This window comes from Malaclemys terrapin, chromosome 4 (assembly GCF_027887155.1).
Source record: "Malaclemys terrapin pileata isolate rMalTer1 chromosome 4, rMalTer1.hap1, whole genome shotgun sequence".
NCBI lineage: Eukaryota > Metazoa > Chordata > Testudines > Emydidae > Malaclemys > Malaclemys terrapin.
In genome coordinates, this window is record NC_071508.1 from 93,600,755 (window position 1) to 93,615,759 (window position 15,005).

At 42.5% G+C, this 15,005-nt stretch overlaps 1 protein-coding gene across 1 annotated transcript; it reads right to left on the reverse strand.

The window, feature by feature from the left end:
* Positions 1–526: 526 nt before the first annotated feature.
* Positions 527–14,701, reverse strand: RAD51 (RAD51 recombinase). The gene is made up of 10 exons (XM_054028271.1): positions 14,602–14,701; positions 11,743–11,855; positions 10,920–11,057; positions 9,136–9,253; positions 8,393–8,484; positions 7,280–7,374; positions 4,803–4,916; positions 2,639–2,768; positions 2,229–2,350; positions 527–1,952 (listed from the first exon to the last, which is right to left on the reverse strand). The coding sequence occupies exons 2-10, from the start codon at positions 11,827–11,829 to the stop codon at positions 1,829–1,831; spliced, it is 1,020 nt and encodes a 339-aa protein (XP_053884246.1). The 5' UTR covers positions 11,830–11,855; positions 14,602–14,701; the 3' UTR covers positions 527–1,828.
* Positions 14,702–15,005: the final 304 nt, after the last annotated feature.

Genomic DNA, 15,005 nt, shown 5'->3' on the forward strand with positions numbered 1-15,005 from the left:
AAAACTATGTTAAAAGAACATTAAGGCAGCAAAGTCAAACACTCAAAAGTTAAGAAATGGCTGAATTAAGGTAGTCTGTGCTGTCTCAGTGCCAGTCTCCTTAATCACAAAAAAGCACATCCTTGACCCAAAAGCTAGCTCTCTGCCACATTTAAAGGCCCTGTCTAAAGGATCTGAGATAGAGCCTCTCAAAGAAAAGCGCAGAACAGAGTATTTTTCTCTAGCCTTATTTCTGAAAATATCCAAACTCTTGGCTGAAATTTAAAAAAAACAATTCAGCTGAAAGATGACACCCAGCCTGGAAAAATGTCAGCCCCGATAGTTAAAATCTGGCAAAATGATAAACTGAAAATGTCAGTCAAATAATAGGAGGAGCTACCAGCCCTGCCTATAGTGTGTGTATGCTAAAGTGCTGAGCCTCTTTTTCACTGAAAGGCACCAAACTTATAGTAGTTTCAGTATTACTGCTATTACTTCTTAGCCTGGATCAACACATTTTCATTAGAGGTGCTGGTTCTTACAGTACCTTAATTCCATTGAAGCCAGTCCTAGTGAATAGCTGTTTTGAATGGAATCAGTACAGCAGTTGATATGGCCCTCTCTATATGAAGGAAAAGGAAGGGGGACAGTTTTCTGCCATCAGTACAAAGAGACAGGAATTTACAGGATAAAAGCATCTTAATGTTACTGAAGGGAAGTATTTGATCATTAAGATAGTACACAGTTTAGTTTAATAGTCACAGTTAGACTCAATTATATGTTTTCCTCCCTTCTGTTCCCCAGAATTATATGTTTTCCTCCCTTCCATTCCCCGGAAACAGTTGTGAAGCAGGTATGGACAAAGAATGAAACAAGGAGACACCATTTTCACTGCCAGTCATTACCGTTATGACTAACTTTAATCAATCCTAAATCACAATTACCCCTTGTGTAAAAGGATTATTTACATGGCTAAGATCTAATCTCAAAAGTACTCCCAAAGGGGGTCTACAAGCTACTTATCGCACAGAGTTACAGTGTGCTTAGCTTTGGCTGTGCAAAGGAACCTACAAAGAAAAAGTTGTAGCTAGTAATTCAGGTTCTGGGAATCAGCAGCACCAGTGCAGACTAATGTACTTTCTACTCATTGGCTCAGCACAAAACGCAGTAGTCTGAACTGGTGGCTGTCTGAATCCCAGAAACCACTGATATAACCAATATTTCATGACTCCTTTATTAAAAACAGATTCTCATTCAGTGCTATTGAGATAGAAAAGAAATCCACACAAATGCAAATTCAAAAACAGAGGATGTTTTCAACAGCCAAAAGAATGGAATTAGTATGTAGTGATCTTCATTGGAGCTACACAATGCAGCGGTTATTCTTGTGTATGTTTTATTTCTGAATCATTAAAATAACTGGGAAAATGTTTAAGTTATCACTTCTCCCATTTGACAAACCCAATAACCTTGCATAGAATCCACACAAAAAAAATATTACAAATTGTTACCAACTGCAGTAACAACACTACTGTGCTACTTCCATTGGACGCATCCAATTGTAGCAACAGTTGTCAGGGGAATTATGGCAATGGAAACTATGACCCTCTCGGGTGTTCTAAAGAAACCATGTTAGATTAACATGCAACTATAGCCCCAAGAGAAAAACTCCTCCAACCCGTGATGTGTCCCAAACATATCTGTGTAGTCACACAAATGTGACAGATTCCTCAGGCAGCCTTTCCAGTGGCTGCACTAGGAGAGCATCAGTAAAAGTTGGCCATAAAGAGAAGGCAGCCTCCTTTGGTTAACAGCCTCATGTTGTTACTAGTGAAATGGAATGGGCTCCTCAGTCTTTAGCATCTCCCACTCCATCAGCATTAATAGCAAACATAGCTTCAGCCTCAGGAAGGCAAGGAGAGTCATAAATTTTGCATATTCTGGTTTCACCTCGGCCTTTTCTTAGATAGAGCCTGATGAAGAGAAAAACAAAGCAATTTATTCAAATACTGTTGACTTACTGAAAGCCAACATTACATTTCTGGTAGCATAAAGCTACCCTAATTTCACCACATTAATTGGAAATAAAAGTCACCTTTCAGTGATCAAAGATGCCCTTAAGTTTTTGGGGAAAAAAAAAAAAAAAAAAAAAAAAAAAAAAAATCAGAAACATTTAGGTGTCTAGTTAATAATGGCTTCATGAAGACTTTGAAGAACAACATGAATGGAATTTAGGAATGTGGTCTTACCTTGTGGTTGAGGCATGTGCTATGATGTTCCCTCCAATGGGCTTTTTGGGATCTGCAGAAAACATGGCAGCTCCATCTACCTGTGCTACCACCTGGTTAGTGATCACAACTGCCACACCAAACTATTAGGAAAGAGGCACAAAATCAAGTTTCGTTTCTTTTTCACAGATAGAGCTAGTAAAAGCCAAACTCCCTGGTAAACAGAGCTCCTCTGTAGGCACTACTTTCCCATTCTAGAGCTAGTGAGGTCCAGTCAACTCTCCTCCCCAGACTGATATTGGGAGATGTACGAATATGTGGAAAATCCTGTGTATGAAGCAAACTCCAGGAAAAGGAAATGTTGCAGAAAGTGGTTACTCAGAGAATGAAATAATATGGGGAATGAAGGAGACAGTCCACTGACAGTTTACCTCATCTGCAAGTCGAAGTAGCATACGCAAAAATCTGGCCAAATGCATCTGCCTGGCCGACAGCTCACCCCTGCCAGAGTAATCAGTCCTGTATAGGGCGGTGGCGCTGTCCACGATCAGCAATGCATACCTAGAGAACATGGCATATGTATTACTTTCAATGCCTGTCTGGCTCTCATAAGCATTTCAGGGCAGGAACCTTCGTTTGTCTTTGTACAATGTCCAGCACATTGCGGGCATTTACTGAAACAAAATAATAAATCAACGTAACTGTCCTTCCAACTATCAGGAGCGATATTTTTTAAAAGACACCTCTGTAATACAATAGTTATACAATGCGTAATGATCTAAAGACCATACCCATTTCCCCATAATTAAGATGGTGCTAAACTCTTCTCTCCTACCTCTCTCCTCAGTTGTTTCAAGAGTATGAGAGAGGACTGGCACTGACCCTGTATGGCCATTCTTATGTTCTCAGGGTAGATGTGGCTTAGTGCACACTCTACGGGTCGGGTTTCCTCAAGAATGGTCAGGTTTTCTAGAGAGGAGAACACAGCTGGTACCAACCCAAATACATTTTCAAATGGGGCTGAACTCACCAACCCACCGCTTACTGAACATCAATACCCGTAGCACTGTGCGCCTAGCATGTCTCACTCAGTACATTGCTATGGTGCATGAAGAGGCTGCAGTAGTTTAGGAACTATGACAACTAGCACTACAGTTAGTCAAAGTTTGAAGGTTCTGGAGCAGGATGGAGTCGCCCCAACAGTAGGGCTCAATTCTACCAGGTGCTTAGCACTCTGATCTGTTTCAACTAACTACTCAGGGATGTAAGTAGCCCATCAACTTCAGTGGGGCTACTCACATGTATCAGAACTTGTAAGAATGTGCTTTAATTCATCAGCTCAGAGTGATCAGCACCTTGGAAGATCAAGCCTTTAATGAACAGTTCCTAGATCAGGGGTGGGCAAACTTTTTGGTCCGAGGGCCACATCGGGGTTGCGAAATAGTATGAGCTAATAGGCTGTGCCTCCCCAAACAGCCTGGCCCCCAGTCCCTCCCACTTCCTGCCCCTAGCCGCCCCCCGGGACCCCACCCCCATCCAACCCCCTGCTCCCAGTTCCCTGACTGCCCCCCGGCCCCTATCCACATCCCTGCCCCCGACAGGCCCCCCCAGGACTCCCACCCCCTATCCCCTGACCGCCCCCTCCTGGGACCCCCTGGCCCCTAACCGCCCCCCTGAGACCCCACTCCCTATTCAACCCCCTCTCCCCCAGCCCCTTTTGGAATGTGGCCCTGCGAACATAGGCGGAGGACTCAGGAGTGGCAGGGGCAGGCGCGCAACTGGAGAGAAGCAGCAGTTTCCCCTTTAAAGGGCCGCTTCTCTCCAGCCGGCTGCAATGCTCCTTCGGAGTCCTCCGGCTACGTTCGCTGCGTTCCTGCCTCCCGCACCTCCCGCCTGCCCCCTGAGGCTGCGGGTGAGCCTCCCTCCCTGCTCTCCCCTGTGGGGGGTATGCTGGTGCTGAGCTGCCTGGCAGCACAGTGAGCTGAGGCTTCAGGGGAGGGAGGACAGCAGGGGAGGGGCCGGGGGCTAGCCTCCCTGGCCTGGGCTCAGGGGCCGGGCAGATACCTACATCATCAGTTTACTCTTCTCTCCAGTTCAACTACTAATTTTAATTCTAAACTAAATTAAATCCATCACAGCCCTCTGATTATATCACAGTTCTTTAACACTCAACATTTGAATTCAATTTCCCCTTTCCTAAAAATTAATGTGAACTGAACTGCATCTATTGCTGGCACCTATTCTTTGTAAAATACTACTCTCCAACCTACAACAGCATGAGTCAGAATCACCCAAAATTTCACCAGCAGTTACGGAACATCTCGTATTTACAAATATTTGCAGTTTCACATGAGGCTCATTGGCTGGATCCCTCTTTTAGCAGGATGACCCATTGTCTCTTCTGAAAAGAATCAAGACTGCTCTCATGACAGGTATTATAGAGTGTAGATATGTTTTAAAGTATTTGATGAAAACTTAATTTTTAGTATCTGTTTTGCAATTATGCAATCCACACACTTGTCCTTCATTTTGGGTAACTTTACAGTATTGTCATTTAAGAGCGCACAAGTTATTTCTGTTTGTCAGTTTTGTTACCTTGATTCAACCATCATAGCAGATGCCTGATACAGGAGCTGGGTCTGATGGTCTGTGTTAAATGCTCGAGCATATGCCACATTATCAAGGACATCACTGCCAGATAAGCCATACCTAGAGAAACAAATCAGATGGGAACAACTTGGGAGATTCTGCAACTTTGCCTACAACAGTTAACTAGCAGGTGCACCTGAAGGCTAGATTAAACTGACCCTACAGGTAGGTAGGTAGAGATATTCTTATAGGTAAATAAAAACTGGTGATAAAAAGAGCAATTAACTTGAAAATAAAGGTGATCTCCCCATTGAACTCACAGGATCTTACTGCCTAGAAACAGCAGCCACCCACCACCATCCAGGACACCTCCGCAAAACAAACTTGAGAACAAGAGAATGAAAACACAAATTACCATCCTGCAATGGAATACACTAAAGGCAGTGTGATACTCCAATAAAACATTACAAGACTGAAAAAAGATTCATGAACTAATTTGAATTTTATTTGATTATAAATTCAAGAGATTTATGTAAAGAGTAATAAACAATCCTCTATCTGCAATTCTTCAGTCACTGCTCCATTACTAAAGGTTGGAGCCACCTTTATGACTGATTTCTTGCCATTGGGCATATTGATAATGACCCAGAGGTCCCTTAAAATTTAGAGAACAGCTGGTTAAGTACTTCCTTCCACAAAGACAAGTGTGTTGGCCCACAAGCTGGTAGTTGTACCAGTTTGTTGCCATACAGCATATTTGGTTTACCAAATATAGTCATGGAAAGGCCTATGGACTCTGAGTGTATGTTGCATATAGACTGGTAGCTGTGCTGTGTGATTTTACAATATAGATCATGCTATGAAGTCATCCAAAGCAAGTGAAGCAGCTGTGGCTTTCCCCATAATACAGCTCATGTGGGGTCTTGGCACAGACCACCACCCCCAGAAGAAATGTGCTGAGGAATGAGAAGGGTATAGTGCTGAGGAAGTCTCTAATGACAGCCAGGGCCTCTAGAAGGAAACACCGTTGGGTGGATTGAGAGGGCACAATCACTTACAGATTGATAAACCTTGCCTGTGTGTGTACTAGTTACTCCAGGAGGAAACAAGTAAAGGGATTTTTTTTAAGACAGGAAATTGGTGCAGGGCAGGTTTTTTCCAAAAGCAGACAGCATTCTGACAAACCACAAACCCGAAGCAGGTTAGCCAGAGGAAAGCAGGAAGCCAGCTGAATACTTTTACTGTTAGAGCTCTGCAGAACATCTTAACCGTTGTATCCAAATCAAACCAGTCTTTCTGCACGATGCAACAGGCTGCAGGCCAGAAACACAATGTTCATTTTATTGGGAAGTCCAGCTGGCAGGGTGTTTTGGTTAATTAATGCTGCTGATCCCTCTGGTCTAGTGCTGTGATTCTAGTCACTCACAACGTGAATGAGTTAACTAGATCTGTTAATTATTACAGTACTAGAAGTGTTAGCCTCAGATTTACAGCCAAATTCCAAACCGGGGAGTTACATTCTGCTTCCCTAAAATTCTTCTGCCATTTCAGTTGCCTATAATATCTTCACTTCCTGTCCTAACCTCTGACATGGCTTTACTCTGTTAAAGTTGCAGTAGTCCAGTGGGAATGCTATAGTCAAATGATGTACTTGAATCCAGACTAAGTGACGTTCAGATATACCCCAATGTTTCATTTAAACAACAGTCACGTGTAAAGTGCCAAAGACACTGTGCTTAATCCTGCAGAGCTCTCAAGCTCCACAGAAGTAGAACTACTTGGCTGTCTCTAATCAGTGGAACCAGCAACTCAGGCTTTATACACACTGATAAGGATCCTTGCAGGGACAAGATTTTTGGTGCCTTCCCAAAAATAATCAGAGTTGTGGCATATATACAAGTTTGTAAAGCATTTTAGAATCCTTTGAAATGGAGGTCAACGGTGACCCAGCTGCAGTTTTGAAGAAGGGACAATAGATTTTACAGCGTTTCAGAGATTGTGAATGTTGGCCCACCTTTTCTGACAAGAACCTAGTTCTAATAGATATCGTGAAGAGGTTTACACATGGGATCCTCTATTGTTTCTACAGTAATATTTGTAGGCTAAGCTCAAAATGAAATCTTTTGAATGTACAGCACTTCAGGCAGAACTGGGTTTACAAGGAACAGCTATTAAAAAGTAAATTAGTGTCAGGAGCTGTAATAAAGGCTAGTTATTCTTGCCGTTCAATAAAGTTGGAGAACTTGTGTCACAAAATGTGTTTGCCAAAAGGCAATGTATGCATACTATTTCAAACTTCTATATAGGTGGACAGCTGTAATGTGGGAAGATCTTGTAGGAACTGTCCTTACATGCAGCTTCCACTGAAGTATATATAAGGAGTCAAGTTGATGTACAATGTGATCACTGGACAACTTACTGATGAGGCAATGCATGCATTTGTTTTAACTAGAGCCAGTGAATTTCTAACCGTAAGTACAGACCTTTCAGACACTGCAAGCAGACGTTCTGGGCGGAAGGTACCTTCTGTGTCGATGTACATGGCCTTTCCTTCGCCGCCACCTCGGTCAATGGGAAGCTAATGAGAACAACAAATAAATGTCACTGAACACAGTTTTCAGGTCTGGGAAATTAAAGCCAATTACTGCCTCATACCCTACTGATACTAGTACATTTAGTGATACACCAGAATCAGTGAGCCAAATAGCCTTCCTCTGTCTGAGAGCCAAGCTGGAAACTGAAAAACCTCAGTACAGGAGCCTAATTTTCAAAATGGACACATAAGTTAGGGTACTCAACTCTATACCAAGTGCACAAATCAGCACTAAGGTTCCTAAAACCCGAGCGCCCAATAACCAATTTGAACACAAAAATGCTGACTTATGCACCCTAACTTAAGTGGTCAAGTTGAATACTCTGTCCTTGTCATAATATGCATAAGAAACTAATTTAAAGACAACCCTCTTATTCAATCTTAAGTAACCATTTCCACCTTACACTTATGTATTGTCTGATAACAAGAGCCAATTGACACTTGTATGAAAGGACATGAGATGAAGCTAGAGACATGTAAAACACAAGCAGCTGGACAGGGGATGAGTTGGGCTCATGTAAACAGCTTCACCTCCCTTTTCTCAGTTGTTGGCAAGGAGAGAGGTTTTTTGCTGGTAACAGAGAAACCAGAAAGTTTGTTTTCAGATCCCAAACTTCCCCAAAGAACCAAAGCAAGGCAACAACTAGCTTCCTGAGTACCATTTATTATTTCTGTAGTTCTACTTAACATAATTTGGTTTTTATTTCCATGCTTGATATCTATCACAGGTTTCTTTTTAAATATATCGAATCTCTACTAAAGTTACCCCTACAAGCAGAGTAAGCCTGGTACACGAGATCCTAGCAAGTTGCCAATTCAGTCCATGGTGTCGCAAAGTCTGGATGGTTTCTGCTGTACAGTATATGTGACTACAGATTTTTTGCACTACCTTTTTAGCTGCATGCTTAGTTGCATGAGTGAGAAAGGTACTTTGATTGGCAAGGACACAAACAATTTTTTTCTAAATACATATTTGATTTTAATAAAATGACCAACTACTCACTTGACAGGTTACTGCCAGCGTGTGACACAACTGTGTCTTCCCAGTGCGGAATTCCCCAAACATCTCAGTTATGGACCCTGTTTCTATTCCCCCTGGAAAAGAAAAAACAATCACACTTATATTAACATCATAGGCTATAAATGCACAACACAAGCATATCATTTCAGAGTTACGGGGACTTGTCTGTCACATATGTTTTCTGTATCTGCGTAGCTTAGTTTTAGAAGTGATCACTTACATTTCAAAGCTCAATTAACTAATTAATTATGACAACAGTCTGGGTACCTGGGTTTGTGCATGTTGTGGATAAGAAGGCCAGATAACAGAGTTCTTGTGAGAACAGGTTAGCTAAGTTAAGGGGAACACCATTCTACTTCGCATTTCTCATGTAGGCGGGGGGAGAAAAGAGAGGGGATTAGGGAGAAGCAAATACTTGCTTCTGTTTCTCAATAAAACTTTAGTAATAGTCAATAACAGGAAATGTATTTAAAATGTAAAACTGTGTCTTTGTGTCCTCCCACATCCAGTGAAGTTCCTTTCCTATTGGAACTTCTGCAGCTTTCTCTGCAGGTGCTAGCTGAGTGCAATTGATCATTATAAGGCAGAGCAGTGCTAAGGAGATTCCAGAGCAGTTAGCAGAAAAATCCTTAGACCATGCACTTCTCATGTGGGGTTTATGATTTCCAGAAGTGACAGGAGAGCTATCTAAAATAATGCACAAAGATGATAAGTAGAATTAACACCTTGAAGCAGTTTATCAAGTTCTTTGGATCCAGTGGTGATCTGGATGATCTCGGACCTCCGCTGGTGGAACTCCGTTGCTGTGGTGAAACCCATTGGAATCACTTTAGCTGCTTCTGCCTGAAGACAAGGATAACAAAACCAAACTATATATAGAGTGAAGGGGAGACATATTGTGTGTTTACAAGTTGTATTATCTCTTGTAAAACTAACAAATACAGGAATTTTCCTCTTCCACGACGTGGAGAAGCATTTACAAAAATTGGCATGTATTTCAGCTGGTCAGATTATACCCTCAGTTACTTGTACCTCATAGTTGGAAATAAATCTCATTCAAAGAAATATCTCCAGAATCTATTTTGCCTATTTTACAGCAACAATCATTTTCACAAAAACTAACTTGCCTTATTCCTCCATGTGTGAAGATAGAAATATTTAGCATGTGCACATATTTTATTTCGAAAGCTAGCTAGCCCCCTATTGTTGGTAAGCAAATATATGCGGCGAGGAAAGCTTTGAGTTTTATCAGCTTATATTTTGATGAATGACAAGTGGTTCAGTGTCTTAAGAGCATTCTGAATTAGAAGATGCTACATGATACAGTAACTCAGGGTTCACTCAATCAAAAGAGACCAACTGCAGCAGACGTCTATTCTTGTCTATAGTACACAGTTAACAAATCTGAAAAGTGGCCAGTGCTACAGAATGGAGTAATTTAAAGAATACCAGTTGACCTATCACTTCCAGTAATACAGATGCACGCAGTGTTAACATCTGTATTACTCACAATTTCCAACTCAGTTGTCAATCCAGAGTTCATGGCTGCTTTGATATCATTGGACAGAAGTCACAAAACATACAACTACAAACAGTTCTCAAATGTTCTCACTATGAATGTACCAACACTGCTGTAGCATGGTTTTATAGGTATTGCTATAAAGTGGATACATTGAACCATGTTCAGGCAGGACTGTGTTAAAAAACTGTTTTTAAATACACTGTTCTGGTCAATATGTTTACAAGCCAAAAGTAGACAGGGCCCCCAGTAAACAGCAGTTTTATAAAACTATCTTCACTGATTTATAACAAATATTAGCAAGAACACACACCACAGTGACCTGACCAGTAAATAGGGCCTTCCTGCCAATTTGTAAGGCTGTGTATTAGTCATTGCCATGACTTTCATGACAAAAAAAAAAAAATTACTTTTAGGGTTTTTTATTCATAGTAAAGTTGTCTTTTTTGTATCTCCAGCTTGCCCACCACCAAGCAAAAACTCTTCCTTCAGTTTTTACAAATTTGACTTTATAGGAAAATACGGGAATGTAACCAAGTAATAGTAAACAGAGTTTTTAAACTGTTTTAAAAGTAAATATGTTAAAATACTTGTATGACAAAATGAAGGTTATTTTCAGAAAAACAATGTGACCCTGTGGCTTTTTGCATATTTTCCCTTAAGCTGTAGGCTTCACATTGTTTGTCACGAAGAACAAACTTAGGCCAGGTCTATAGTACATACTTACTTCGATATAATTATCAGGGTTGTGAAAAATCCACACCCCTGAGCAACACAGTTTATGCTGATCTCTCTCCCATTGGCTTAAGAGTATTCACCAGAAGCACCAAGATTTTTAAAAGGTAATTAGTGGTTTCAGGAGGCCCACTTGAGACACTTTGAAGGGGCTTTGTTTTCAAAAAGTGCTAGGCACCAACAAATTGAGGTCCCCAAGATCACTTATTTATTTAATTGGATTAAATTGTTTATGTAACTGCAAAGTATAATTACCAAGATTTTGTCAGCTTTGGCTTCACTGATGCCTTTAATATTTAGTAGCTCCTTCTTTGGTGCATAAGCAACAGCCTCAACTGTGTGAAATCCAGCTTCTTCCAACTTCTTAACATCATTTGCATTTATACCACATTGCTGAAAGAAAAAAATATATATATCTAGGACATTCAGGAGCAGACACACTGATCCAACTTCCACCGACGTCAATGGAAACTCTCTAATTGACGTCAGTGGGAGCTGGATCACACTAGAAGTCTAATACTACAAGGCAACATTAATGAGTGTCATCTTCCCCATCCAATTGCAAATAAAACCATAGCTGAAATGACTGCTTCTCTCCATAAATTCTCCTTTATACTATAAACTATTTGCATGTGTCAGTATCAGTGTTAAAGATACCACATCATATGAAACAGGCACTATTTGGCTTATTAGCTATTGAAGAAGGAGCAGTACAATTTCAGGAAAAGGAGTCCATCCTGCCCCAACAGGATATTCAGCATGTTAATTTTATGGTGTGGTTCAGAATCTAACCTCTTTATGAGCAAAGTTACAGTTTTATTTGGTTTCAGAGCATTTATTACAAGCCCTGGAGTACCAGTATATTATTAGAGTGGTAACTGAACATTGTGTTTCGTATTAATGCATTCCTGAAGTTAATCTTTCACATTTTTTAAATACATTTCTGGACAAGATTTTTCTTCTTTGACAAAAGTCAAGTAGGCAAGACAGTGACAACTTTTAAACGCAATTCTAGTTAAAGATAAAGATTGTTGGTTTGTTTGGCAAACAGTTTGTGAGCTAGCCACTCTTTACATACCTCTAGCCTAGATATGGGCTGTGGACCCAAGCTCTCTTCCTCAGTTGATGTCTCTGCATTTGCTTCATATTGCATTTGCATGGCCATTGCACCAAATATTAAATACAACTTCCCTAAGAGAAAATACAATATTTGTAGCATCACAAAAATCCCCTGCTCAAACATGCTTCTCTTCCACAAGACAATCAAATGTTTCTAAACATACTGCGCTTGTTCCACAGCTTTTTTCATCATAGAATACAGGAACTTTTCTCTCCCACATGGTATTAAACTGTGTGTATATTACAGCGAATGATTAATTCCTTATGTGTATTTTTCTCTTTGTGCAACTCACTACAAAGTTTTAAGGTCATTGAATAAAAAACGATAGGGGATTTAACAGAGAATTTTCCAAAATGTAATTTTATGATGAAGAGTGTGATATCAAAGATCTCTTTATAGGATTTCTTGTTGATTATCCACCACTCTTGGAGACTCATTTTAGCACCAAATTCCCTTGACATAAAGGATTACAAAGACATTATTCTGAAGATGTGAATCAGGTCTGCACTTCATGACATACTTTGAGTTGATTATATCCCCGATATTTATCTGGTCCCAACACATACTAAACAAATTTGGCTCCTGGCAGGGAAGTTTATGATTTTTTTCCATATATATTTCTGTAGGAGTTTAAGAGATCTAGCCTGAAGTTTTGGATGTTGGGAAAAGTGATGTGAGAAAGACCTGCAACAATTAAAGGAACAATGGCTACATTTTAGTAACGGTATTTTGAGTAAAAGTCATGGAGAGGTCACGGGCAGTAAACAAAAATTCATAGCTCAGGACCTGTCCATGACTTGTACTCTATACCCCTGACTAAATCTTGGGGAGGGGTGCAGCTCAGGGGTGCTGAGGTGCATGGGTGTGGTGCGCCATGGTTGCTCGGGGGTGGTGGTGTGTGTGCTGCAGGTGCTTGGGGAGGTGATGGGGCAGCCTGGGGGAGCGCTGCAGGTGCCTGGGACGGAGGAGGGACAGGCCGGGGGTTGGCAGGGCTGCCAGGCTCCCTACCTGCTCCCTGCCTCCCTGAAAGCAGCGACATCTCTCAGCCCCAGTGGAGGCATGGCCAGGCAGCTCTGCGAATGGGAGCTACGGGAGTGGTGCCTGCAGGCAGAGACAGTGTGCAGAACCCCCTGGCTGCACATCTCTCTAGGAGCCAAGGGATGTCACTGCTTCCAGGGAGCCCCCATGAGGTAAGTGCCGCCCGGAGCCCTCACTCCCTCCCAACCTCCAGCCCTGAGCATCCCACCCAAACTCCTGCTGCTGAGTGTGGGGGAGCGGTGGCTGCTGCAGAAGTCATGGAGGTCACAGAAAGTCATGGAATCCGTGACTTCTGTGACAAACTCGCAGCCTTAACAATGACCTCTCATGGAAAACTCAGAAAAAAAATTATTTAGAAACAACACTGCCTAGGTCATTATCTGTTTGCCTTATATTTATAAGTACAGAATACACAAAATAGTTTTTGGAGTTTTAAATGTCCATCTATCCCAGTTGCTATTAGCTCCCCTGAGACCAAAGAGACCTATGTAAAGAATTGACATACTGGATCAGAGACAAAAAACATCTAGTCCAGTACCCTGTCTCCAAGAGTCACTAATACCAGATGCTTCAGAGAAGGTGAAAGAATCTCACTGCAGGCAAATGTGGCAATCTGTTCCCATTAGCCTTCATCTTGGACTTTAATACTTGGATATGATCTTAAATCCCTGGAGCATGAGCTTTAATATCCCCCTTCCAAATTTTTTAATAATAAATTATGACAACTCTGGATATTCTTGTTATCCACATAAATGTCAAATCCCTTTTTGAATCTTGCTAAGTTCTTGCCCTCAATGACATTCACAGTCTAATTACACACAGATTGTGTGAAAGTGTTTCCTTTTACTGTTCTGAATTTCCCACTTTAGTTTTGTTGATTGTCCCCTTGTTCTTGTGTTATGAGGCAGGCAAAACAGAAGTTCCTAAACTACCTTTTCTATACCATTCATCATTATATACACTTTTATCATGTCCTCTATTATTCAACTCCTTTCTAAGGTCAGGAACCCCAATCTTTTCATTCCCTCCCCCTGAGATTTTTTCCCAACCCCCTGATCACTTTCTGAACCCCATCTAAGTCTGTATTATTCTTTTTGAGAAGGATAGCAACTGCACAAAATAGTCCAGATGAGGCTGTATCACTCATTGTATATGACAAGAGTCTCCATATTATTTGCCATCCCATTCCTTATATATCCTAACGCTGTTTGCTTTTTTGATTACAGCTCTATATTAAATATTAAGTAGAGATCTTTGTTGACTTGTCTACAGTGACACCTGAGCCTCCTTGAATTGGTACTGAGCTGGGTGCAGTTATTAATATTTTTGGTACAGCAACTAACCGGTGCCTTCAAATATAACTGACATTTAGGGCCCAATCTGTCAAACACAGCCCTTAATAACTTTACTCACGTACCCCGGGCCTTTGAAGTCAATAGGGCTACACACACCCCAGGCAGAGTTATTCACGTATGGCGGATGGGGCCCTCCCCTTGACCCTGCTCCGCAGCGTGAGGGCCCCAACTTGGATTCATCTGTACAGCGCCGCGCACACGAACAGCGCAGCAGAAACAACAGCCGGGCAGCGAGCAGGAGGCGCCCGGCCCCTGGTTCGCACAGCTGCGGCCCGAGGGTGACGCCGGGCTGGGCTGGGCCTTGGAGGCCGCGCAGTTGCCCAGGCACCGGCCCGGGAAGGGAGTTGTGCTGGGCGGGCGAGTCCTGCCCGGCCCCCCTCAGGCGCGGGGCGGAGGGGGGACGCTGAGGCCGCCCCGCGCTCACCTCGCCACGGCAGCGGCTCCTGTCCTGTGGGGCTGTCCCAGCTCCCCGGCCCGGCCCGTTGGCTCTCTCCGTCGTCCCAACCCCACTAGCAGATTCGGAAGAGCCCGCCAGACCGTCACGTGACGTGACGTGACGTGCGCGCCAATGGGCTCTTTCCCTGCGACGGGACGCCCCTTCCTGGCGCTGCCTTGTCATCGGGATCCACTGGCGGCGTTGGTGTTACGGAGCATGCGCTCGAGAGCTGAGCGTGCTCAGTAACATCTGTTGAAGCCGCTGCCCTCACGTCACTGGATTCCACCGTGCCCTGATCTCTGCTGCTCCCGAGGCCGGTGGGAAGGGACTCAGGGTAGTGGGGAGTCTGCGCAGGGCCAAGCCTGTTACACAGGAGGGTCAGACAGCTGGAA

Excerpts from the sequence above, each read along its gene's own strand:
- RAD51 (XM_054028271.1), bottom strand. The coding sequence starts at position 11,829 with ATGGCCATGCAAATGCAATATGAAGCAAATGCAGAGACATCAACTGAG. Across the intron at positions 8,485-9,135 it reads ACTTGATAAACTGCTTCAAG|GGGGAATAGAAACAGGGTCC; the intron begins GTGTTAATTCTA and ends TTTCTTTTCCAG. Across the intron at positions 2,769-4,802 it reads GCTATGATGGTTGAATCAAG|GTATGCATTGCTGATCGTGG; the intron begins GTAACAAAACTG and ends CATGTTCTCTAG.